General features: G+C 42.0%; 2 protein-coding genes across 4 annotated transcripts in view; both read left to right on the top strand.

The window, feature by feature from the left end:
* Nucleotides 1-922: 922 nt before the first annotated feature.
* ago1 (argonaute RISC component 1) lies at nucleotides 923-21406 on the top strand. Its single transcript, XM_074682919.1, has 19 exons — nucleotides 923-1400; nucleotides 5425-5611; nucleotides 8214-8334; nucleotides 10477-10658; nucleotides 11200-11336; nucleotides 11653-11787; nucleotides 11936-12023; nucleotides 13146-13293; nucleotides 13402-13521; nucleotides 13618-13740; nucleotides 13856-13989; nucleotides 14456-14640; nucleotides 14801-14960; nucleotides 15160-15250; nucleotides 17161-17355; nucleotides 17441-17575; nucleotides 17670-17771; nucleotides 17870-18069; nucleotides 18674-21406. The coding sequence occupies exons 1-19, from the start codon at nucleotides 1376-1378 to the stop codon at nucleotides 18780-18782; spliced, it is 2577 nt and encodes an 858-aa protein (XP_074539020.1). The 5' UTR covers nucleotides 923-1375; the 3' UTR covers nucleotides 18783-21406.
* Nucleotides 21407-21992: 586 nt separating this feature from the next.
* The window catches only part of ago3a (argonaute RISC catalytic component 3a), a 32421-nt gene continuing 28927 nt past the window's right edge, over nucleotides 21993-25486 (top strand). For all 3 annotated transcript variants that reach the window (XM_074682725.1, XM_074682727.1, XM_074682726.1), the window contains exon 1: nucleotides 21993-22789. In XM_074682725.1, the coding sequence (XP_074538826.1) occupies nucleotides 22771-22789 (19 nt within the window). In that variant the 5' untranslated portion in view covers nucleotides 21993-22770. The remainder of the gene's footprint in view (nucleotides 22790-25486) is intronic.

Here is a 25486-nt window from a genome sequence, read left to right on the forward strand (position 1 = left end):
ATTTAGCGTACTTGAAACGTAAAATGTGGGAACCTTCCCATTTAATAAACCTCTGTTATTATTATTTTATCTATAGCCCTTATGTACTTATTCTATTATTGTACAGGCAATTTCACTACATAACCATGTAGCGTTCCAGGTTAAAAGTACATTGTTCAGGGAATTCCAGGGATTAATAATAATAATAATAATAATAATAATAATAATAATAATAATAATAATAATAATAAAGGTGATCTTCGTAGTAGGAAAATCACATGTATGTATTCTTTACTATCCCATGTTTAATAAAAAAAAAAAATGACTCATTAGAATAATAACAATCAGAGAGACTGAACAATCAGGACCTGACAGGGGAATAGGTCAGACTAAAGCAGCTGTAGAATGATATTAGGTTTAGAAGATGACGAGGGATTCGTTTTTTGAAAATTGATTGATTGGTATAAGTTTACTCAAAGAACTAACAATAGCAAAAACATAAAAGAGATTGAAATGCGAAACTTAGAAAAAACTATAAAAACATGAGCTTCTCTAGCATAATGGTTCAAATAAGCCAAAAAGGAAAACATTTGGGTGTTGCAGCAAGACAAAAACAAAAAGTGCGTCTAAATTAGGATGAGAACAAGGGGTGCAACTGATAAACACAGAAGTAAACAAAAAAATGTGGATTGACTAATTGATTAATAGGCCATAATTGTCTAAATAGCTCAGTTCACGACTTAACCATATCAACAGCAATGTAACCGTAATGTAATCCATAAAATCGTGGATAAACATGGATCCAGCGATGAGCTCAACCCGTTGTCAGTGGCCCAAAATGACTCCTGCCAATATTTGCATATCTGCAATGTAGTACCGCCTTCTGCCTCTGGGGTGTGACAGCAAGTTCATCAACAGTTCTCTTGCACTTTTTTTAATGGAAAAGAAGAAGTTTCAGATTTTGGGGGGTGAGGGGCTGGCCTTTTTTGTTCCGCTGGAGAATCCTGTTTGAACGGAGAGCAGGAGCACAACAGACCGAGCAGAAATCACAGCTCCACGGAGAATCAGAGAAATAAGGGCGCCGAGAGGGACCACACTGCCCCGCGGAGGAAGAGCCGTTAGAAAGCGAACGGCTTCTCCCTCCAGCTCTGCCGTTTCTAGCTGCAGGGTCAACGGGCAGACAGCAACGGACAGCTTTCGCCGTTAGCCTTAACTCCTCCGCGGGTCTGGGGGGTTCTGGCAGGGGCAGGGGGCGGGGGTACACCGAGAGAGGAGAAGACTAAACGCCGAGAGGAGGGGGCTGGAAGTCTGAGACGCTTCCAGCCTGAAGGGGCCGGCGGTTTGGCCACAGCACCCCGGACTAGCTAGCTTGTATCCGCGCGGCTAAGTGAATGGGATGGAGCCGGGACCGTCTGGCGCTGGTAGGTTTATTTTTTATTTTAGTGTTTATCACGCTATCAAGCCATGGCTGCAGATAAAGACTGCAGCGGAAATAAAACCAAGTACCGTAGCTGGCCTTAGCGTCAGGAGGAGGCTTGGTGACAACCCCGTCTGTTGCGTGAAATGGAGGGGGCTCTTCTGCAGGCTTCAGACACGAAACTGTGCAGAAAAACGTTTCATTTACTCAAACTAACAGCCTCAGAGGTGCGTTTCTGAGCGCTGACAATATCCCCAACCATGCGCGGGGGCAGGGAGGTCGTGGGAATCTCGGTGAGGAGGGACGAGGTGAAGCCCGCCTTCAAGTAGCAGCAGCTGGCTGCACCCCACACAGCACAGCAGCCTCCCTCCAGACAGGTTATAGGTGTCTTAAAGAGGGTTTAACTCCTTAACCTTAAATGCACAGATGAGAAGGATAGGCCTAACATGTGAGACATGTAAATTATTCACTCATGTGAAAACAAAAACAGCTTTTGGCATATGTTCTTTTAAAAACGGAATCACCTGTATGAAAAAACATGCATTGCATTTGTATGAGCTCTGCATGCTTCACTTTTACACCTCATCAGTGCCTGTGATGATCTCTGTTTGTTGCTGTTTTAGAGTGAGGTGTGGAAGCATTCATTTAATACACAAACCAGCCAGTGTTTGACTTTATGCCCAAGTCTAAAGTCCACCTTTTGTGCAAACTTTTGAACCCTGGAATTTATAATCCAGTCTTGTAGGGATTATAAAGTAATATCCGTCTTTTTTTAAGGAGGCGGTGTTCTTTTCTACCTCTGAATCCTCTTTGGAAATCTTCAGGTTCTTCTCTTTTGCATAAGTAGCTCTGAGAATGAAATGACTTTTTCAGTCTCAGTCCCGAGCCTTGAATTCAGTTGTATAGGCTTGTTTTTATTATTTTAGGATGGCTGCCGACCCCTCCAGGGGGCCCTTATCTCAAAGTCTGCTTTTGTGTTTGAAGTGTGATTATTCAATGTGCTGTTTTTCATGAGTGAGCTGATTGCCATGTTTAGCTCATGGTCAACAGCCAATTATTTGGAGAGCCAACTAGTTTGGCCGAAACAATTGGTGTATAATTGGCTGTTCCTTCTCATTAATGTACCCGGTGTGTTGTGATCTCCTGATGAGGGGAAAGGGTCTTCATTAGACTGCCACTACTGTTAGTAATTTTGAAAATGTGAGGGCTCATTTCCTTGTATTTTTCCTGATTCAGAGTGTCCTTGCTTTGAAGCTAAAGCCAGAGCAATTAATAACCCAAAAGTGTGCAAAAAATGTACACGTCCCGCTGGATATTGCTTAAAAGTAGCTGTTCCCATGTGACTCAGGCTTATTGCTTGTTATGTCATTAAAAAGGCGGTGGATGTCTTCATGTTGGGATGCAGAACCAAAGCTGTGCTTTAAGTCTCACCGCCCGGGAAAGACTGCTATTGTCTTGGGATATGTGAGAATGCTGGCTCTTCTTCTCACCATCTGCCTTTACTGGCACGAGGGCGAGGTGTGTGTGTCATTATGTGAGTGTGCAACGTTCACTCTAGCGCACCCTGGACACTTATTTCACACATGTTCATGCTTTCTAGCACATAGTCTACGTGTGGTCGACACACGTCTGGTGTTTGTGTTGTGGCGTTTGGAGGGAAGTGTGATTCCAAACACACAATCAGAGCAGTGTTTGCTGTGATTGTGTTCTTCGTTCTTCTTCCTGGAGGCTTGGTGAACATATGATGGTGAGGTATGTTTGACCCAAGGATTTCCTCAGCAGCTATTTAAAGCAGGGATTCCCCACTTTGGGACTCACAGACGCTTTGGCCCAATGTGGGAGCGTGCTCAGTGCAGAACCAGAAAGGGCCAAGGTCTCCTCACCGTAACCACAGCGGCACCCTGCCTCCTCCCTTCTCCTCCAGCAGCCCTCCACACACTCACAGTGGTCCCCTGATATCCATGACAATGCTGTGTTGCCGTGGTGTTTCCATGGTGAGGCTGGGAATGTAGAGGGGGCCCCCTGTGTTTGTGTGTATGAGTGAGCCGTAGCAAGGGCGCTCCCTCCGTTGAACACCCGTGTATTTATGTGTGTGTGTGTGTGTGAGATGGAGGAGCAGGGCAGCTGGGGTCTTTGTTGTGGTGGAGGAGGGCTGGTCTCTGGGGACCCAGAGGTTATGGCACTGGGCCCCTCTTAGGCAGGAGTCACAGCTAACCTCACACCGAGCACCCAGTCTAGGACCTCCCCTTTATGACACCACCTGACCAGGCTAGACTTGTTTTTAAGACATGATGCTAATATGTGCAGACACGTATCAGGGAAACTTCAGCCGTTTACAGCTGGCTGCTGACTTTGTAACTCACATTTGAAGTATATATAAGCAAAATACACACTGCACATGGCACTGGTGATAGGTGATGTTTTTTCCCAGACATTCAGCCTGAAACCTAAACCTACTGCAGAAAGAAGTGAGAAATCTTTGATTTCATCTTGGAACAAACACATCAGGATACAAGAGGGAAATTTGGTTATTAGAGTTGCCTTCATACACAGTAAATAAGAATATCACAATAGTGACAAAAATAAAATAAGTAGGGATGGGTGAGTACTGGTATCTGTATCGGGCTGATACCAGCCTTTATTTCAAGGTATCAGTACTTGCGAAGGTTGCCAATACCAGCAGCCGATAATCAATGCTAAAAAAATCTTATGTCCTCATTGACAGTAGTTGCTGCTACATTGCTGCAGTTTGACATCACAGCAAATGTGCCTTAAAGTGATACTCAGGGATGGAACAAGTTGGGTCCTATCACAAAGTTTAGGGCAGAAATTACCCCTACAGCAGTGTTTTTGTGCAGCAGAAGCTCAGGGCGCTTGCACCAAAGACCCCCTCCCTGCTCCTCTGCCGGTTTCCTCTGCACTCAGATGGGGACATTTTTTTCTTGACCAAAAACACAAATAAACGGATTCCCACCAAAAAAGTCTGATATCGGTCTGCATTTATGCTTTATTGAGAAAATTTTCAGCGCGTTACTTTCACACAAAAACACCACAGCTAAATAAGGCTCTAGTTCTCATCGTGTAGTAAAACGGCGCTGTGAATTGAAAAACGATCTTGTAGTATAGGTACTCGTTATCCATGAGTACTCAAAAGGGAGTACTTGTACTGGTATTGGCCTGGAAAAAAGTGGTATCCAACATCCCTAAAAATAAGTAACAAATGCTTAATAATGACAAAATTAGTTGGAAGCACAAATTATTCAGTATATTACAAATCAATGAGAATCATGCTATTAAAGTAAAAAAAAATGTTGTTAATTATTTTATAAACTGTTTATAGATCTTATTAGGAGATTGGTAACTCATGATATGATAGAAGGTGATGCTTAAGACATAAAAAAAGAATACGACATGCCTGTGATTTTTATTACAAGTGCATCCTCAAGGAGTCATAAAGTAGCGCCCTGCTGAGCCAGCTTGGAATTGTTGGGAATATCCTTCTCCATCAGTATTTGGACCTGTCCCTAATCTTTGAAAGTCATGGTTTCCTGTATAGATGTAATTTAAAAGCACAAAAATCCAAGGTTTAATCATCAGTGTTAAACTTATGTTGTGTAAGACGACATCTTTTCTAACCTTGATATGTTTGTTTTCTCCTCCTCTCTCCCACATCGTCCATCCTCATATGGCCCAACCTGTGGCGTCCTCCTTTCACACCTTTCACCCTCTGCTTAACTTAACCATCCTTCATTTCCTCATCTTCCCTCTCTTTCGTCCTCTTCTTCCTCTCACTCTGGCATCCACCTATCACGTCCCTCCGGCCTCTGCCTACGCTTCCTTCCCGTTTCATGCCATGTACCTCTCACTCCTGGCCCCGTCCTGTGCTGCTCACAACCACTTCCTTTTCCGCCTCTGCTCTCCAACATGCTTCCATTCTTAATCTCTTGTGTGCTTGCCTTTCTTATCCACTTCCTCTCATTTCTGTTCCTCCACTTCTTTTGTACCCTTCACATTATCTGTCCATCCAGTGCCCATGGGGATCTTCCCCCCACCCCTGCAGCAGGTGTTCCATGCCCCCCGCCGGCCGGGCATGGGCACCGTGGGCAAGCCCATCAAGCTGCTGGCCAACTACTTCGAGGTGGAGATCCCAAAGATGGACGTCTATCACTATGAAGTGGACATCAAGCCCGACAAGTGCCCACGGAGAGTCAACAGGTAACAAAACACAGAAATGAAACCAAGTGCTTGCGTCAAAGCTACTATTCAGTCAAAAAGCAGCTGATATATCCACTGTGTGGCAGAAAAGCAGCAGAAATTGGATAATGAAAGCCCAGCAGCCACTCTAATCGCTGTGGTGGCAGCAGAACAGCTTCTGTCAACATGTGGATTGCTTATAACAGCTATTTACTTGATTTTTAGAAGTTGACTGACATGTTTTGTGTCAGTGAAATAATAAAGAATCTGCTGCAGTGAAAGAGAGCTATCCAACTCTCCAATATAACCCAGTTAGATTGGTTCTGCTCGCTTAAACATGCTTTATTTCTGCGCTATGAAGCTCTGTTATGTAGTAAAATAAATATTTGATTGGGATGCAGTATGAGGAGATACTTGGTGATGAAATCCACCTCCTGCTTTTGGTAGCTCAGCCGATTTGGTACAGTTGTATATGGAATGTGCAGCTTTATATGGAAGCTGATTTCCCCAGTGAAATTCACACCTGGCATGAATCTCTGTCTGGATTTCAAAAGCAGCAAGGGGATAGTTCGTACACGTGTGCAGGATTAGATCATATATCCTCTGCAGTACCTGCTTCTCTGAGCAGATGGTGGAGTCAAAAGTGAATCTGAATTAACTTAACCCTGTCACCTTGGCAGGTGTGTATGTGTGTGGAGAGTGAATCAGACTGGTTGTGTCGCAAGCGAGATGAAGTCTCTGAGTTTAGGGTGGTTGCCAAAAGAGAAATATGTGACAGTGAGGCAGAAAAAGCTAGGCTTTTTTTAAATTTGAAAAAAGGTTTGCTGCAAAAAAAACATGTTATTTATTTCTGCAGCGAGAAAAATTGAAGCTTCACTTGGTTCCCTTCTAAAAAAACCCAAATGATTTCATTGATTCCTATGATCATTATCTTAATGTAACTATTAGATTTGTACAGCTTCATCCAAATATCCCACATTCCCTAAATCAATGCAGCCAACAGCATATGAACACAAAGAATAAAACCGTCCGTCTGTCTTGCAGACTTGTCTCAGCTCCCCAGAGAACCAGTACTTTTTAGAAACACCATCTTGTCCTGGTGAAACAGAAACATATGCCGCACAGTACATATGTTCGTTCATGGTTGGACCAGGAGAAATGATTCCTCTGCTCAGCTTTCTCTGCCTTAGTTTTGAGCTGGCTGAAAGACAACTTGACATGAAAACAGGTTTTGCAGTTCTCTCTTGTCAGGAGTTGTGTGTCAAGGGAAACAAGCAGGAATATATAATAAAGTTGATGTGTTTTCTCTTTCACACCAGAAAACTTTTACAGATACCCAGCTTATCTCTTTCAGGGTAACTGATAATCAGATGTTACTCCTTATTTTTGACAAATCAAACAAGGCTTTTGAGCCTTTAATTATTTCATCATGTTATTTGAATTGTGTGTTTTCTTTGGTGTTCTTTATTTTCTCTACATGACTTCACATAATTCATTTCTGTCTATTAAAACAGCCCCGACTCGGTGCCAATGTCCTCATTTGGCATTCTGTTCCCGATTAAATAAAAAATCTATTGTTTAATCCTGTTCGATCCCAGCTGGGGCACAAGCTTGTTTTGTGAAGCATCTTTCACACGGGTTCTTCAGGCATCTTGATAATTTCAGGACATTCAGACCCGATGTTTTCAGGAACGTGCTGTTCACACATGAAGCTCTCAGCAGGAGATTTCCTCTGTAGGACCTATTCTCACAAATTAATATGTTCAGTGTGGTTAAAAGAGGAGAAGATGGCCAGGTAGGGAGTGCAGAGGAAGGATATGTCTGCTGTAACAGTGTCTGTTTTCTGTCTTAAATACATTTCCACTCTGCAAACACAACAGTAGAAAATCCAGAGACAACTGAGGCGAGCAGTGAAGAGTCTGAAGCAGAGAAACTCTGCTCTACATGAACAACGTCATTGCTTTGCAGACATTTCACAAGGGGGCTGGCAGCAAAGAGTCTGGAAATAGTCAGGGTAAAAAATGTTATCAGTTGGTGCGTAAACCTGCAACCTACAGAGTTAAAGTTTGGACATTTTAGGAGTTTTCTGGATGTATGAAGGGAGCTAGAGTATCTGAAAGCTTTTTAAGCTAAAGGCTGTGAATAGAAATAAATTAGAAAATCACTTTCTCTTGCTTTAATCTAACTAAAACATCCAACCACTGTCTAAAACCTTCATGGGCTGATTATCTTCTCCAACACCCAGGGAGGCTCTCTGAAGCTCAGCCTCTTTTAGACCTTTTGTCACAAAGAGTCCAAGAAGGCATGCAAAGGTCAAGCCCTTTGACCTCTCCCTTTCAGAGCTGCTCCTCATCCCCCACATCTCTGTGAAGGCCAAGGCACTGAGATTGAACGGTGGCCCCCCACTCACGCCCTCACTCTTTTTGTCCTGGCCTCTCCCCCCGTGACCATGAAATATTGCACCCAGCAGCTGTATCCTGCTTGATCAATATTCCATCATCCTGAGAGCTGCTCCCCCTCCTGATCACAATAGAGCATCCTGATCAGGGGATGGCTTTAATTGGCTCTTTTTTTCTGTGTGTGGTGCCTGTTTCATTCATTGTTTGTGTGTCACTCTTTACAGGGAAGTGGTCGAATACATGGTGCAACACTTCAAGCCCCAGCTCTTTGGCGACAGGAAGCCGGTGTACGACGGCAAGAAGAACATCTACACGGTGCTAGCGCTTCCTATTGGGAGTGAGAAGGTAGATGTTTGCTGTGGTTTTATGTTACACTCTTCACACCAGAACAAAATTTACAGCTTATTTCTGCTCAGGGTCAAAAAGGTCGGTCTGAAGGCCATTGTGTCTTCTCTTCAAGCAATACGTTTACGCTCTGATAAAAAGAATGTAAAAAAAAAGAAGATCAAAGCACATTACTAAAAGAGTAAAACAATCAGCAGGAAAGTACAGAAAGAAAACTTCAACATCTGTTGACATATTCAACACAAACTGTTCATATTGAAGATGAATTTCAAACTTTTTTTTTATCCCAGTCTCTGTTTCGAAATAGAAGTCACATACATACATACATACACAGTGTAAACAGAAAAATAGAACATTTTCATCAATCACTACCTTTAAATGTTATTATATGTCCATCAAATTCAATACTATAGAAACTTAGCTAGCTGTGTTGGACACACACACACACAAAAAAAAACAAGTTTCAGAGTTGGAAAATGCATGTGAGCCCCTGTCAAAGTCTTAACTACATTTCTAGAACTTGGGCAAGGATTGGGACCCTACTTACTTGGTGTCATATCTGTCATCAACATGGTGGGCAAACAGTTTTTAGGTAATGTCATGAAACGTTTTATTAATTCACATACTACACATCACTTTTTGTTCAAATATGAATTGTTATACAGCACAAATGTAGGTTGTTGTGCACATAGCGAGCTGGACTCCTTAGAAACAGAATTCATTTACATGGTATGATAATTCATTTACATGGTATGATAACAAGTCATTTGTGTTAGTTAAAACAATATTTAGTATTCATCAGCATCTCATGTTGATTAAAGAGTCGAATGAATAAAAGCATTTGACTGCACCATGATTAAAAATTGATTGTCTGGCAGTCTGGCAGTTGTCAACTGTCAAATTAATCACAAACTGTTATTATTTTTTTTATCATTTCATTTGTCATTAGTTAAAGAGCTCAAATCATCAGATGTTAGCATCACAACCTGTTATTTTTTCAGCTCTATGGCAGTTAGCTCATTATCTCATCCTGGGATGAGAATACTTTTCTTACAGTTTATTGTGCGAAAATGATAAAAATCGAATAAGAACATGATCACTACATTAATCCTGACAGTAGTGTAACTTATAGTTACAGAATGGTTTACTATCTGAAATTGGGAAAGGAGCGTTTGTGTACTCAACACCCTCATCTTGAAACCAGCTGCAGAATGACTTAAAGCTCAAGGAGCTGGTGTCTTTGAATGTTTTTAAATCTTAAATAAGGACATGGAGGCCGGTTCCATAAGATGCCAGTGTTTTAGCTCGATTGTATGAATAGTAGTTTCCTGGAATGTGATTTTAATCTATCATCTTATATTTTTTGACTGTACTTTGTCTGATTCTTGTCTGTTACTTTGTGATTTTGCTGCTGCCTGTCTTGTCTGGGTCTCCCTTGAAAAAGAGGTTTTTAATCTCAATGGGACCAACCTGGTTAAATAAAGGTTAAATTAAATAAAAAAATAAATCTAGTTAAAGTCTCTACATTCATCCCCCTAAAACTGAAGCATGTCATTTTTAAAACTTTTGCGTCTTGAACCAGTGGGGTGATGTATAACCTGTCAAAGGGTCTGTGTCACCACTGCTCATGAGTTAAGACAAGAATTAATTTTCTCAGAAAGTGACTAAATCTGGTCGAGGGTGTCCACCTGCACCAGATCGCTGGCCTTGAAGTGATCTCTGTACTGAAGAGCTTTGTCCTGTCTGTCATCACACTCAACAACATACCCTGGTAGTTGTGTGTGTATATATGTGGGATATGTGGGTAGATGAGAGCTGTATCTCTGCCATGCAGTGTGGGTGTTATGTATTCATGTTTTCAATGTATGTCCTGTACAGACTGAGGCAGCAAGTTCCCAAGTGAAAGGACAATAAAGGTCTGTCTGTCTCATATGGCCACAGTCATATTTAGGAGCCCATACACAGCAATGGTCTGTTGTGATGTCAGTAACAGAAAACATGGCGGCACCCTGGCGTCTTGTAGGTGATGTGATGTAGGCCAGGTGTCTCTTAAAGTTCATCTTCGTTCAGCTGTGAAAACTGAAGTTGCTTTCCTGATCTTTCCTTTCCTTTACCTGTTTTTTCTGCTCTCCTTGTCTTCAGGTGGATTTTGAGGTAACTATTCCAGGTGAGGGTAAGGACCGAATCTTCAAGGTGTCCATCCGTTGGCTGGCCAAAGTGTCATGGCGCCTGCTGCAGGAGACTCTGGTCAGCGGGCGACTGCAGGTCCCCCTCGACTCGGTTCAAGCCCTGGATGTGGCCATGCGCCACCTGGCCTCTATGAGGTTCTTGTTTTCTTTATTACACAGATGCATACGTAAATATGAGTCACAAAAAGATTCTACATTCATTTCTCTTGGATGCGTAGCGCAATGTTTTTGTCAAGTTCCTGTTTTCATTGTCATAATGACTGAGCAGTCAAACAAGGTGAACGGGGATGTTGCGTTCACTTACATCAGGCCATCACAGCTCCAGGGGTCAGAGTCGTCAAACAAAAGATACTTGTTAGCTGAGACCTGTGTGAAAGTGTCCACTAAACAATGCTGAGCAGAGGGAATAATGATAACTGGCTCCAGGACGTGACCTGGAAATGCTGGGAAAGAGATGCCACAGAAGAAGTCAGCTCAATGAAAACGTTCCTTATGTTTCTCCTCTCTCTGTTGAAACCTTTTGTAGAAGTTGCAGCATTGTTTTGCAAAAGTAGGAGTCACAGATGTCCAACATGAGACATCAGATTTACTGGACATGAAGTCATGCTGAGGTCATGCGTAAAATTCAGTCGAGTCATTGTGCACAGTCATCATTTTCTCCTCCTCCTCCCTCTAGGTACACTCCTGTTGGCCGTTCGTTTTTCTCCCCACCTGAGGGATACTACCACCCGCTGGGTGGGGGGAGGGAGGTCTGGTTTGGCTTCCATCAGTCTGTGCGCCCCGCCATGTGGAAGATGATGCTAAACATTGACGGTGAGTCATTGAGAACACACTCAGCAATGTCTGGAGTCAGTCAGTGATCTCACTGTGTTTCTTGACATTGTGTGACTGGACAGAAAAGATGGGACAAAAATGTTGAAAGTTCTTTGACCAAAGGGGTTTACTCAACGGTTTATAAAGATGACATCATAAATACTGGCTGCTCTGCTTTACTGGCTGCAACTTTACTCAGAAAACGTCTTAAAAAGTCTCATTAAGACTCATAAAGGTTGAGGACATCTTGCCTCCTTTTTTAACATTGTCTGCTTTACCCTGTTTGAACCCATTGCTGCTCTCTGTCTCCCTCTAGTGTCCGCCACGGCCTTCTACAAAGCCCAGCCTGTAATTGAGTTCATGTGTGAGGTTCTGGATATTCGCAATATTGACGAGCAGCCCAAGACTCTCACTGACTCGCAAAGGGTCCGCTTCACCAAGGAGATTAAAGGTGGGCTACTGCTGCGAGGTTTCCATCAACAACTTCTCCCTTCTACTTTGTAATAGTGAAGATTTCTGGGGCTTTTTTTTTAATTTTCTGCACATGGTTTTTAAATCTATTTGTGTCCATTTCTGCAAATGCTTGTTGGCATTCCCAGGCCTGAAGGTGGAGGTGACCCACTGTGGCCAAATGAAGAGGAAATATCGCGTATGCAACGTCACCAGACGACCTGCAAGCCACCAGACGTAAGTACAATGTGGCGTTGAATGACAACACATGACATTCATTTGGCAGATTCTTCCAAAACTGGTTTTCTGGGTATGAACCCCCCCTGGCTGTAAAAACAGCTGACCATAGAGATAGTTTTGTTTCTTGTTTTGACCAAATTGTTCCAGGAACTTTCGAGCCACAAGCAAAACTTTCAGGAAATAAACTGGAAACTAAAAAATCCCCTGAGCATTCCTGTTTGATTTTTCACCATATTTAAGGAACAGTGATGAGATGGTTTATAGCAGTGCCAGATCAAAAGAAAGAGGATGACATTACAAATGCATATTTCACATATGAGGAAACAAAAAGCTGTTTTTTGTGGATAGCAATGTTAAACTAGGTTGATAAATTTAAATGTTACTCAGCAGAACTAAATACTTGCCTGTTTCCACGCTCAATGTGTGTTATGTGGGTATTTTTGCTTGCGTTTAGTCTGTGTTCCCTACTATCTTCGTTTTTCCCATTCCCCACCTCTGTTTCTCACATTTCCCATGAGTCCACAAGACTAAATTTTCCAAAACCTCTCTCAAATTAACAAAATAAAAGCAACAGAGAACAAAACATGAAAAATTACTACATTAAAGTAGACAGATAATACAAACACAGGTCAAACCAAAGCTAGTCCAACACATGGGTCTTCAGCTGCTTTTCAAAAGTAGCCACAGTGACCACAGTCCAGCAGAAAACAGTTTAGAAGTTTAACAGGTTGTGCAAATAATCAAACCCTGAAAAAGAAGGGTTTTGATCTCCCATAGATGATCTGATTGATAAGCGTGTCTGAGTCAGAAACTAAAGCAAGAAGGCCAGCATTGACATGAAAGAGCAAGCGATAGAAACACAGGAAAGACAGGACAGAGTGTAGTCAGCTGGCAGCAAGAAGAAAGAACCCAGGTGCAATCACTTTCAGGCTCTAATCATTTTGAGAATGATTTTTTTTTATATCCGATTGTAAATGAATAAACATACTGAGAGCTGGACAGAGACTTTACAACCAATATGTCACACACCAATGTCTGTATAGTATTTGCATCCACGCAAAATGTTTGAGGACATACCGAATTATCATGCATTCATTTGTTCTTTATGTCATTTCCCAGGTTTCCCCTCCAGCTCGAAAGTGGGCAGACAGTAGAATGTACAGTGGCCCAGTACTTCAAGCAGAAGTACAACCTGCAGCTAAAATACCCCCACCTACCCTGTCTACAGGTGGGACAGGAGCAGAAACATACCTACCTGCCCCTGGAGGTGAGGAGTTTAACCGTCAAACAAAATCTATTTGGACTGTGTTGGACTTTCAAAAGAAGTATCCAGGATATGGTTACCTAATGTGTTCTTTGTATGAACTCACTCCAGGTATGTAACATTGTAGCAGGCCAGCGATGCATCAAGAAGCTGACAGATAATCAGACCTCCACTATGATCAAAGCCACAGCTCGCTCTGCGCCCGACAGACAAGAAGAGATCAGCAGGCTGGTGAGTTGTAGAGACAGCCTCAGAAGTGATGTAACCACATTGTGTAAGAATATGGCTCTTTGAATAATCGTATGTTTCATCCTTCACCTCCCACAGATGAAGAACGCTAACTTCAACCTGGACCCATACATCCAGGAGTTTGGGATCAAGGTGAAGGATGACATGGCTGAAGTGACGGGCAGGGTGCTTCCAGCTCCGATCCTGCAGTATGGAGGACGGGTAATGCATTTATGATAACAGAAATGTGTTTGAAAGGTTTTTTATGATGGTTGAATTTTCTCACACACACAGAACCTGACCTGATTTGGTTTAAATTATACTTTCTCCTCCACAGAACCGTGCCATAGCTACGCCCAACCAAGGTGTGTGGGACATGAGAGGGAAGCAATTTTATAACGGCATCGAGATCAAAGTGTGGGCAATCGCCTGCTTTGCCCCCCAGAAACAGTGCAGGGAGGAGGTGCTGAAGTAAGTACAAATGAATAGCTTGAGTTTAAAGTCATTTTTTTGAATTGAATTAAGTCATTTTCCCCAAATCACTTTTTGGCTGTTTTACATTTCTTGGTGGCGAGTCATCAATTTTACTTTGAATTTAAGATTAGACGGAGACGTTTTTATGAAGCCTGCAGGAACAGACAGATGGCACAAAACATGAGAGCACAAAAGCATGATATAGATATGGAATGAACAGACGCAAACTGCAGAAATATACTTTCCAAACTAAGACTTGGATGCAACCAATAGTGGCTGAAAGTAGAAGAATAAATTGCACCACATAATGAATTTAAGCTGGCACATGATATCAAACACAAAGCTACATTTAGCATCTCTCAAAGTCAGGGTGGAGATCAAACGCCAACAAAACAACAAAATTAAAAAAAACAATGATAATGTGATCCAGTGTCTATGCTGAATTTCTGATTTTACTCCACAGAAACTTTACAGACCAGCTGCGCAAGATCTCAAAGGATGCTGGGATGCCCATCCAGGGCCAGCCATGTTTCTGTAAATACGCCCAGGGAGCAGACAGCGTGGAGCCCATGTTCAGACACCTGAAGAACACCTACTCGGGGCTGCAGCTCATCATCGTCATTCTTCCAGGAAAAACTCCTGTCTATGGTAGAAAATGATTTCTTTGTGTTTTAAGTTGTACGCTGACTTTTAGCTCAGAATTATGACAAACTACTTCAACTACTACATCATCATACAGAAGCTTTTGAATAGGTATCTGAAAAGCGTCATGGTATTCTTCATGTTTCATTTCCTCACTGTCCTGTAGCTGAGGTAAAGCGCGTCGGAGACACCCTCTTAGGCATGGCCACGCAGTGTGTGCAGGTGAAGAACGTAGTGAAAACGTCACCTCAGACCCTCTCCAACCTCTGCCTCAAGATCAACGTCAAACTGGGAGGCATCAACAACATCCTGGTGCCTCATCAACGGTTAGACACAAGTTTGATATGGTTCCCTCTTTATACAAGTCTCTTTTTGTATTTGGTTTCCTTTTGCAACACTGTAATGTAGATTCATCAGTCTCAGTATTTCAGTCCATGATAATGAACAACCTCCCTCATAAGAGCCCTGCTCTGCCTTTATGCTGGATTATAATTTGCATGTCCTTCTCGTTTCATCCTCTCTCAGGTCAGCAGTGTTTCAGCAGCCAGTTATCTTCCTGGGAGCAGACGTCACGCACCCCCCTGCTGGAGATGGCAAGAAGCCCTCCATTACTGCTGTAAGACTCAGACATAACACCTTCATTAAATGACACCTTGAGCGCAAGTTCAAGAAATGGAAATGAATGTACACTTACTGTGGATTCAGGGTGAGCAGCAGGTTAAGATCATGCGTGGGCAGGAGAACACTGGAGTGCTTGTGGTTCTAGTTGGAGGACATTTCTCTGTTAACTCATCTTCCTTTGCTGACTAAATATTCCCCTGATTAATAAAAGATGGTCCAGGAAAAGTGATCATTGAAATTTAATTACTTACTTCACCAAAGTCAGGGTTTTTGGTTTAGATTTTCCACCCTGACTAGTTAATGAATTCATACATTTAACATTTAGTATCATTACAGTGAGGCCAATTCTGTTAACAGCCCTAATACTGCAGCTCTGTGTCAGCCTGGATGCACAGATGGCTAAAAGTGGATCAAAACTACATCAGGGGAATAGCCACCTTTTTTGAGGCATGAATTTCTTCCAACACAGCCATTTTTCTTCCTGTCAAAGAGGCACAAAGTTTTTAGTCATCTGTTCATGAGTTTTTAGTTTTGCAAAGAGAAAACTGAAGTTAGCCTAAGCTTCCATATAATCACTGCTGCTAAGTCAAGATGCTAAATTTGAAGGAGCACTCCTTTCTAGGCAAATCAGACAACAACAGAGACATGTAGATAATGCAGATAACCTGAAGTCACTGAAAAACAAACGCACACTGGTTGTAGTTGCTTGGTTGCAGGCACCAGGTCATAGTGTTCAGCTTTACAACCAATAAATTAAGAATCAGGATCTATAAATAGTATGTTTGAAGCTTTAGTTCCCTTAATGTGTCATAAAATTCAGCAAATATCTGAGTGTATTTTTTAGTTCTCTAACAACATGAAAGCACAACAGAGATGAAAAACATTACGTTTGTGCGATGGATGAAAGGGATCCATTTGCTTTGGTTTTAGCAGGAGAAGAGCATTCATAATTAATTCTGACACTTTCATTAAAACCATGGCATCATAAGCTGCAGGTTTATTTACAGCTTCGGTAACTATTGTGTAATCTCTAGCATTTCAGAGCACTTATCAAACCCTTTGGATCTCCATAGTGTTCCTTCCACACCATTTCTTTTCTGTTGCGTTGAATAATAACTGTCGACACACACCCAGATGGTTTGAAAGCCCGTGTAATGAGAAACGTCTGCTCACAAGCTGACTGGTCGATTCAACTCGGAAACACAACAAATAAAGCTGAAAGAAAAAAATAAAGAGTGAGAAAGGAGTCTGCTGGGGAAAGAGGGAAACAAATGGCTCATCACTGACTCACGTTCATGGAGGAAATGACGTCAGCCTCTCATCCGCCCTTGACCTCAGCCCGCCTGTGGTTGGCTGTGTTGTTGCCTAGCAATTATGACAAACTCTTGAGTCACACACAGGGAGGATAAGAGAGGACAGTGGGTTCGTCTCAGATCCTCTAGTGCAAGAAGAAAAGCAGTGAAAAATGAGGGTTGTTTTGCAGTGGGAGTATTTGGGGGGAGAAAAATAAAAAGATGGATGTTGAGCTTCCTGTAGTTCTCCATCATCACCTCTAGGGGATGCTAAAGTACTTGTATACTCAAGAGGAGGATTAGCTCATAACAGGGATGACAAACAAGACCACAGATCATTTAAAGTATTTTTCTTAGTGAACAGAACGTTATCATTTTTCAATATCTGTACAACAGATTAGTCTGAATGAGGAACAATTGTCCTGGCAGATGGCTTTCTTTGAAAAATAAGGCTACATTAATTCATATGCAAACACAAAATGATGCCAGGTAGATAGAGACATAATTTATTAACATCATTTCTTAGTTTCTTTGGTCTTTATGAAATACAACAGCTCACTTGTTTCATTCACGGCACCCCCTCAAATTAAGCCTCCCCTCTGCCTTCTTCCAGGTGGTAGGCAGTATGGATGCTCACCCCAGCAGATACTGTGCCACAGTGCGAGTCCAAAGACCCCGGCAAGAGATCATTGAAGATCTGTCTTACATGGTGCGTGAACTGCTCATTCAGTTCTACAAATCCACACGCTTCAAACCCACCAGGATCATCTTCTACAGAGATGGAGTTCCTGAGGGACAGCTTCCACAGGTATTGTTGGGAAACTTATCAGAGCTTTATATTACACTAAAATCCACTGACAATGAGTATAATTAAACAACATCCCTTCGCGTAGATTCTCCACTATGAGCTCCTCGCCATCAGAGACGCATGCATCAAGTTGGAGAAAGACTATCAGCCAGGGATCACCTACATTGTGGTGCAGAAACGCCACCACACGCGCCTCTTCTGTGCTGACAAGTCAGAGAGGGTGAGTTTCTTTAATCGAATACTTTTTCAAAAACATCTCAAATTATTTGTAATTTGGTTATATTTTATAACCTTGTGTGTTTTTTGTTTGACAGATTGGGAAAAGTGGGAATATTCCAGCAGGGACAACAGTGGACACCAGCATCACTCATCCCTTTGAGTTTGACTTCTACCTGTGCAGCCATGCAGGCATACAGGTCAGCTTTTGAACACCTTGAATATGTCACTGTCAGTTGTTCACATTACATTTGGTTGTCCTTGCTGTATTGTATTTGTGTTTTTCATTCGTTTCCAGGGTACCAGCCGGCCGTCTCATTACTACGTCTTATGGGACGACAATCGTTTCACGGCTGACGAGTTGCAGATTCTAACCTACCAGTTGTGCCACACTTACGTGCGTTGTACCCGCTCAGTCTCCATCCCTGCGCCAGCCTACTATGCTCGTCTTGTGGCCTTCCGTGCCCGGTACCATCTTGTGGACAAAGAACACGACAGGTTAGTGTAATGCTCAAATGTGGTCTTAAAATAATCAAAAGTTGGTCTTTTCTTAGAAACATTGAAAATTTATTTCACTTGATCTAAAGAGCAACATTCTTTTGCAGCATAGCCTGTAAATAACAGGTATCAGGTATCACAGCAAGAAGAAAAATTGGACATTAATCATAAGCTTCTGAATCTTGCTCCTTTTTCATAATAAACATAGGTCTTGATAACAAAACATCTTTACAGATTTATCCAGAATTCTCTAATTTTCCCTGTGCAGAGCCTGAGCGTAACCTGCTTTGAACTGACAGCAGTGTGCCATGCTTGCTGTTTGTATTTATTTTGAAGGCTCAGATACGATTGAAAACACAAGAAGACAGCCTCCAGCTAATGTAACAGCTAATGTAGCTCAGTTTGGATCAGTGCTTTGTTGCCATTTGTCATCTTAATAAGGCTGTCTGCATCTTGATAGCAGTGAGGTCTGGAACTCCGATGCAATTTTCCAAATTTAGAAAATTAGCATTACCTGTGTAATCAGGATGTGCTACTGGAGACTTCTTTCAGAAAATCACATATGAACTGTCTTACATTTTTGTGCCCTGTCTTGTCTTTGCAGTGGAGAGGGCAGTCACGTGTCTGGTCAGAGTAATGGTCGGGACCCTCAGGCACTGGCCAAAGCTGTCCAGATTCACCACGACACCCTGAGGACCATGTACTTCGCCTGAGCTCCACCAACCATCGCCACCATCGATCCTTCCCACCTCATTTCTACCTGAGTGGGGCCACGGCCCACCACCACCACCACCTCATCCCCATCCCTTATCCCCAATGACTGCCCACCACACATCCTCCACAGGCCTGTCAGTCATTGACCCAAATCCAAGAAATGTAAGGCCCTTCACCTGTAAAACACAGGCAGACTCTACAGCCTCATGCACTCAAAAGGTTATGAATATTATTATTATTATTATTTTCATTTTATTGTTTTTACTTTACCAGGAGTATTGCTCTTTTTACGTTGACTTTTTAAAACTTGGGTATTATTATGTAATTGTATTGTAAGCTACCTTCACACTCCTGTGTATGTAAGTATGCAATACGGATGGGAGGAAACAGGCGAAAAAAAGAAAAAAAAAACACAAAAAACTTTTTTAACTGCCACCACGATGCTGCCTCTTCACCCATCCGAATGCCGGATGCCAGTGTTTCAAGCCCTTGAGTATGGGGGTCCTCCAGAGGGTGGTACTGGGCACGCACACTTACATGTATCATTTTGACGTTGTCATGAACTACATTCATGTTTTTAATGTTTTTGAATAATGTTATTTTTTTAAACAGCCTTGAGGAGTCTGAGGTATGGTACATTAGCACTTAGTGTTAGCATTGTAGGTGCCACCAGTCCTGCACATAAGAGTTTGTTAGTACATTCTGGTCTTTATATTAGCAGAGACAGAAAGAGCAGGTGTAGCATATCGTAGATACAGGAGAGAAGTCCTGCCGCACTCTCTGTGCTGGTTGGCCAGTCCCTTAGAGATTTAGCCTATAGTGGCAAGCTTAGCATAACAATAGAGGGACCATTTGCATAGAGTGTATCAAATATACTTGCACCCCATGCACCTAAACCAGCATTATTAACCAGCCAAAAGTGATGCCAACCAATGGAAAAGGGGCACTTAAACAGGAAGATAATCTTTTATTTCTGTATTGTCGCTCTTTGGGGATTTATAAGGCACTTTTTTATTTACTTATTGATTTATTTTCTTCCTCCAAAATGGCGAGAATTTTCTGTCATGAGGCTACACACAGCTTATTTTGAAGTTTTCACATCAACACTTGCATAGATTTCAGAACACAGAGGTAACTAAGGCAATAGGCAAGGTCAACAAACCTCTGTAGATTTGAATGCAGGCAAATAAAAGTCTGTGATCACTTAAGTGCTGCAAAGCTGAACTTGCATTCAGCTAATTGACCTTGCTCCAACCATTCTGCACATTCCAACATATGTCAGCCGAGTTGACGCCACATTGTGCACTCTAAACTTCCACCCCACGCACTTCTTCTTTGCTTACCTACCTATCCACACCTGGACACCTTTATACAAAGCTCTTCTCCCTGCAGGCATTTACAACTCCTGACCTGGAAAGCAGAAGCACACTCACACACACCTCTGCCCTCTCAGTCTCTTTCTCAGCATGTAGAGACCTCTTCTAATGCACTTGTCCCCCAATTTCTCTCCAAGCCAAACACTTATCATCCTCTTCATCCTCACCTTCTATCCTGTCTGTTCTGACTTTTAACATCACAAACCTACAGCATCCCGAGCTCCAATCCCCTAACTTGTGTTAGCCAATCCCCATTGGTGCTCTGTGTGCATGGGCGGCACAGATAGGGGATTGCTACATTGGACAGGGTGGGCCACTATAACTACTACTTAACATGCCCTGCCTTTACATTAAGTCACTTTCTGGATTTATGAAAAATAATGCATGTAATTATTTTTATGACTGGATATTCTGAGCCACCTTACTTTGGTTTTCTTAGAGGTAGGAGCCTCGCGCTCACCACTGCCTGTCAGTCGTTTTGCCTCGATTGTGTAATGGTTATGAAAACTGCTTTTTTCTTTGTCATTATTATTAATATTATTATGAATATTGTGACTAGTGTCAGAGTGTATCCTCAAGAGGGCACTGTGGAGACTGTCTCAAAATTCCACCTCAGTTGCCCTTAAAGCGCCTCAAATCTCGTCTGATGGTCAGAGCCCCTTTGAGCTTAAAGGGATCAAAAGATAAGAGATCAGATGAGTTTGATTTTTAAATCATGTTTATTAACTTGCATAATCGATATGCCTTTGTACACCGTTTTACTGATCCTTCATTGTGTCCAAGGTGATTTGTATATATAAATATATGATATTAACCTGTTATGTATTTTGGCTCACCAGTTGCCGGGCCTTTCACAGTTGGGGTCAGTGTTGTATCCCTCATTCTGTGCTTAAAAAAAGAAGAAAAAAAATCAGTCTGGGGGGCATTTCCCAGCACCACTGAATCCAGATGCAGTTCTTCATTCACTGAAGCCACAAAGCACCTTGCAATTGGGGGAGACGAAATGACAGTCACCCTGAAAAATGCATCATGTGGACACTGGAGAGTCCACCCCTCTCCACACAGCCTCACTGTCTGACTAAGCAATATTGAAGCCACTGATCAAGAACAGTCCTTGTCATAGCACTTCCCAATAGATTTGAATGAAAGGACATGGAAGCATATTATTTTGGCTCTGTATGTGATAGTATGGGAACTCTGTTGGGGTGGGTTATTTTTTAAAGAAAATAAAATTGTTTTTTATTAAACCTGTTGTTTATGTACTTTCTTTCAACTTTCAGACTGTTTGTGATGTTAGTTTAGCATTTAAAATCAAAACAAAACGAAGCAGAATTTTTTTTTTAAATACCACTTTTACTTATTCAAGTGAAGTGGAAAGTGAAAATCTGTCTCCATTATTAATAAATAAGTAATAGTTCATTCAGCTTTTTTTAATATGACAACAGAAAGCTCTTCCTGGAGATTTTCTAAAATTCTATAACTTTGATGTGCTATTATACAATTTATTTTAACCTAATGTCGTTACCTAGTTATACTCATTAGATATAAAACATCCATTTGAACTTTATAAATACATGTATCTTATACTGAAGGACATTCAAGTATTTATACACTCACACATACACAAATGTACAAATACATATGATACAAAGACAAAACATACATTTAAGATGGAGATCCAACTGTAGCTTAACGAAAGTTAAATTCACATATTCTAATGCAAGATAAACTGATTTACTACCTTAACTATGGATGTATTGATGGTGTTGCAAACGTAGGGTTACCTTCGTGTGAAGGCGGAGTTGGTTCTTCTGACGTCTGCTGACACAGAGCCCACCTCTTCCTGTCGGTGTCAGAAAGGCAACTTCACCATATTTAGCTGGCTCGCCGAAGCCCAGCACAGTTGATCTGTCAACCAGACTGAAAAACTTGACACTTGTCGGCGGATACTTGGCGGTGCTGACAGCTTTATATTCGCACCGGGATACAAACTACAGAAGACGACGTCGCTGGGATATGATGCTTAGGACACGGGGCCGCGTCTACGGCTGTTTTTGACAGGATAGAAGTAACCGTCGTCTGTCAGGATTCCAACTATCTAACAGCCGTGCTAGCCCGATAGCTAATTATTGGAGCCACTGCCTTATCGAAAATACGAATTTATGTCGTCTTTATTAAAGACTGTCTGTCATCAGGTGTTCATTGAGGCTCAGTGACTGCGCTGCTATGATATCCTGACAGCTCCTGCCGTCTGTTCCCCTTACTTTTCTAAGCCTTGCTAGCGAGCTAACTTGGCTAACTAGCAGGTTTTCACTACCGTAGAGCAACCAGTAGCTTTCTCCGTGGCAGTGAAATCCTATTGGATACGTACACCGTGAGCCAAACTACGGTGTGCGGGGTCACCGAGGATCCCCGACCGGTGTAACGACCCCACTGAAAGACCCTCTTTTAACAGCCTGCAAATAGAGGAGCTAAAGGAGACCAAGGCGCTTGGCTACTCAGCGGTGCAGAGGCGGCGCACTGCCGGAGGAGACACCGGGTTGAACGGAGGAAGAGTCCCTAACGTTTGACAACTGTGATCCGGGAAGTGAACCGGGCAGAGACCTCATGAATGGAAATCGGAACTACAGGTAAACTGATCCGTTTCATGTCTGTATATTTACTTGTTGACAATGGATGCATTCGCAAGAGTTGCGCTTCAAGATTCCATTACCTATTGAGATGAAACACCGAAATGGGTTTACCTGTACCTGGTGGTATGTGGTGTACAGTTTTGACCAGACAGTCCGTTATCTATTTTGCTATTTTCCTGGTATATATTGTTGTTTAACAACTCAATTACATTTTGGTTCATATGGAATTAAATGCCTATTAACCAAAACCAGTCTTGTAATCATCATCCCATGAGCACGCATTCACGTGGTGTCGTAATTCTCTGAAATGGGGTTTCCATTTGTACAAATACTTCTGAAGGCTACCTCAAAAACGTAACAACTCGGAAAATACTTGTGTCCGACTTGACGAGTTATTCTCTTAATGTGTTATTTGAAAGAAACACTGGATAGCACAACTTTTGTCTCCACGTTCCCTTTTCCAGTAGAAATATTGTTTACCTCATTTGTCAGTTGTAGTAAAGTAACACATTGACACATGTTTCTGTCAATATAGGATAACGTATTTCAGTTCTAGTCAACATAAAATGATACTCCACTTTTTGTTCTGACGTCGAATCTCGTGAACACGGCAAAGTCGAAAGAATCGACTCCTCACCTTGAAAAGTCCGAGAATCCGAGGTGCACGTCAATGCCTCATGGACCCAAAGACTCCTGTCAGCCTGCTCCTCTCTTATTTTGCCTCAGCATGAATAAGGATGAAATATAAAACTAAATAACACACTCAATCATGAATAAACGAGTGATTCTTGATGTTGAAAGTTTAGGCAGGCTGAATCATTTTGTGGTTCTTCAGTTTTAATTTTATGTCAGTGACTGTAACCTTCATCATCAGCAAGGTGTAGAATGAGTGGTGTAAAACAAGATGTGTTAACCTCAAACCTTGCTGCTTTAGAAACCATGACACATGGTTTTTGTGTTCTTTCAGGGACCCAGTTTTTATGTCACCCACTGACCCCTGACTGACCTTAATATATTGAACAGTGGCACTCTTCCAGGGAACATTCAGTGGGATACTCTTGGTTTGTTTGTGCATCAATAATAATGTGCATCAGGCTCTGTAGTTGTATCAGTTGGAGTTAAATTTTCATCCCATGCCATGGCCAGTTAAATGTTATTTTATAGTCATAGTGTTAGTTTAACAGACCACTCTGCCTCGCATTGTCTAACAGAAGCCTTCCACTTATTGTGACCATAAACTGAATGCAGGGCTCTCCTGATCAGCCAGTGACACTTGATACAGGAGGAGATCCTTCTCTGCTGCCTGCTATCGCAGTAACATCCCTTCTCTTTTCAATAGGGACACCTACCAACAGCTGTGGCATTTTGGAACTTGAGGTGTTTTCCCAGTAATCACTTTATCAGTTATGCAGCAGGTGTGCCTGCTAACCTCACATTGTAGTATTCAGTAGTTTGATAGCAGTTTTGTTCACATCTTATTTTGAGTATCACTCAGAAAGATCCTGTCTTTGTTAATCCTTCTGTATGTCAACACTTTTTTTGCAGAGCTGCTGATGGGCATGTCCTCACTACAGACTTATTAGTTTGTGTGTCGCTGTGCACGTGGCATGAAATGTGCAGCCCATGTGTGTAAATCTGAGATCAGCACAGGATCGCCTGTATTTGATTGGACAGACAAGTTACCGATCACAGCTGAACAGGCTGAAAATTGTACGATTAATGTCATCAGTAGATCTGCCATTGCGAAGATATCCAGGAATTTTTAGTTTAACTGTGTTTCTGTCTGTAAGTTAAACTTTGACCACGTTAGAAGAGATTAATGTGGTTGTAAAATATCTTGAATATTGTTTGTGTGTTGGCTCAGAATCCTCCCAGAAAGTCCCATCCTTGAATAATTAAGATGGGACTGGCTATCAGTCAGTGGTCCGGAGACGCTCACAAACGGACTCACTCACCTCCCTGTCAGAGTTTAGGAGCAGCAGTGTGTGGCATGGAAACCACGGCTCTGGAGAGCTTAGCACCAGGGATATAATGAGTGCAAGGCTTTGGAGCCTAGAGCAAATCAAATCCATTTTGATGCGTTAACCCTGAGGTATGCTCACAAACAGCTTGTCACCTCGAATTGATGTGATGTTATAATACGGCCATCCTGCAAAGCCAGAAGTAGTCACGAATTTCAAATTGTGGCTGTAATCTTGTTTACCTCACCTCTTTTTCTGAAAACCCACACAACCTGAAATAGAAAGCTTCATTTTCCCTTCTGTTTATTTTTTATAACATAAACACAGAATGCATGGTTTCAGTGGAAGTAAGGCAAACCTTTTAAAGGAATCATTGACATTCAGGATACTGCGTTTATTCGCTTTCTTGCTGAGAGTTGAAAGGAAAGATCAATACTGCTCTTATATCATACCTTTTTAATGTTAGGCTTCTGCATGTGGCTGGTTGGCTTTATTAAAGAAAAGATGCTTTGATGTGATACTTTACTGAATATCATCAAACAAATGTTCAGAATTTCCAATATGGCTCGACATTTGGCTTCAGGGCTCTGTATAAAAAAAAAGTATGTGACATCATGGAGGCTACGTCCATATTTCATACTATCTTTATCTCCAGAAGTCATCTACATCACATGGCATATGTCATGGTTCTTTCAGACGCTGCTGCCATCATTTTGTGTGGATGCAAGTGGGA

This window comes from Halichoeres trimaculatus, unplaced genomic scaffold (assembly GCF_033239565.1).
Source record: "Halichoeres trimaculatus isolate MK-OKI-2021-1 unplaced genomic scaffold, fHalTri1.1 fHalTri1_scaffold_12, whole genome shotgun sequence".
Classification (NCBI taxonomy): Eukaryota; Metazoa; Chordata; class Actinopteri; order Labriformes; family Labridae; genus Halichoeres; species Halichoeres trimaculatus.

What these genes read in the sequence shown, in the direction of transcription:
- ago1 (XM_074682919.1), top strand. Translation starts at nt 1,376, where the DNA reads ATGGAGCCGGGACCGTCTGGCGCTG. An exon ending in GCCGGGACCGTCTGGCGCTG is followed by an intron (nt 1,401 to 5,424) that starts GTAGGTTTATTT and finishes CTGTCCATCCAG; the next exon opens with TGCCCATGGGGATCTTCCCC. An exon ending in GTGCTGACAAGTCAGAGAGG is followed by an intron (nt 17,576 to 17,669) that starts GTGAGTTTCTTT and finishes TTTGTTTGACAG; the next exon opens with ATTGGGAAAAGTGGGAATAT.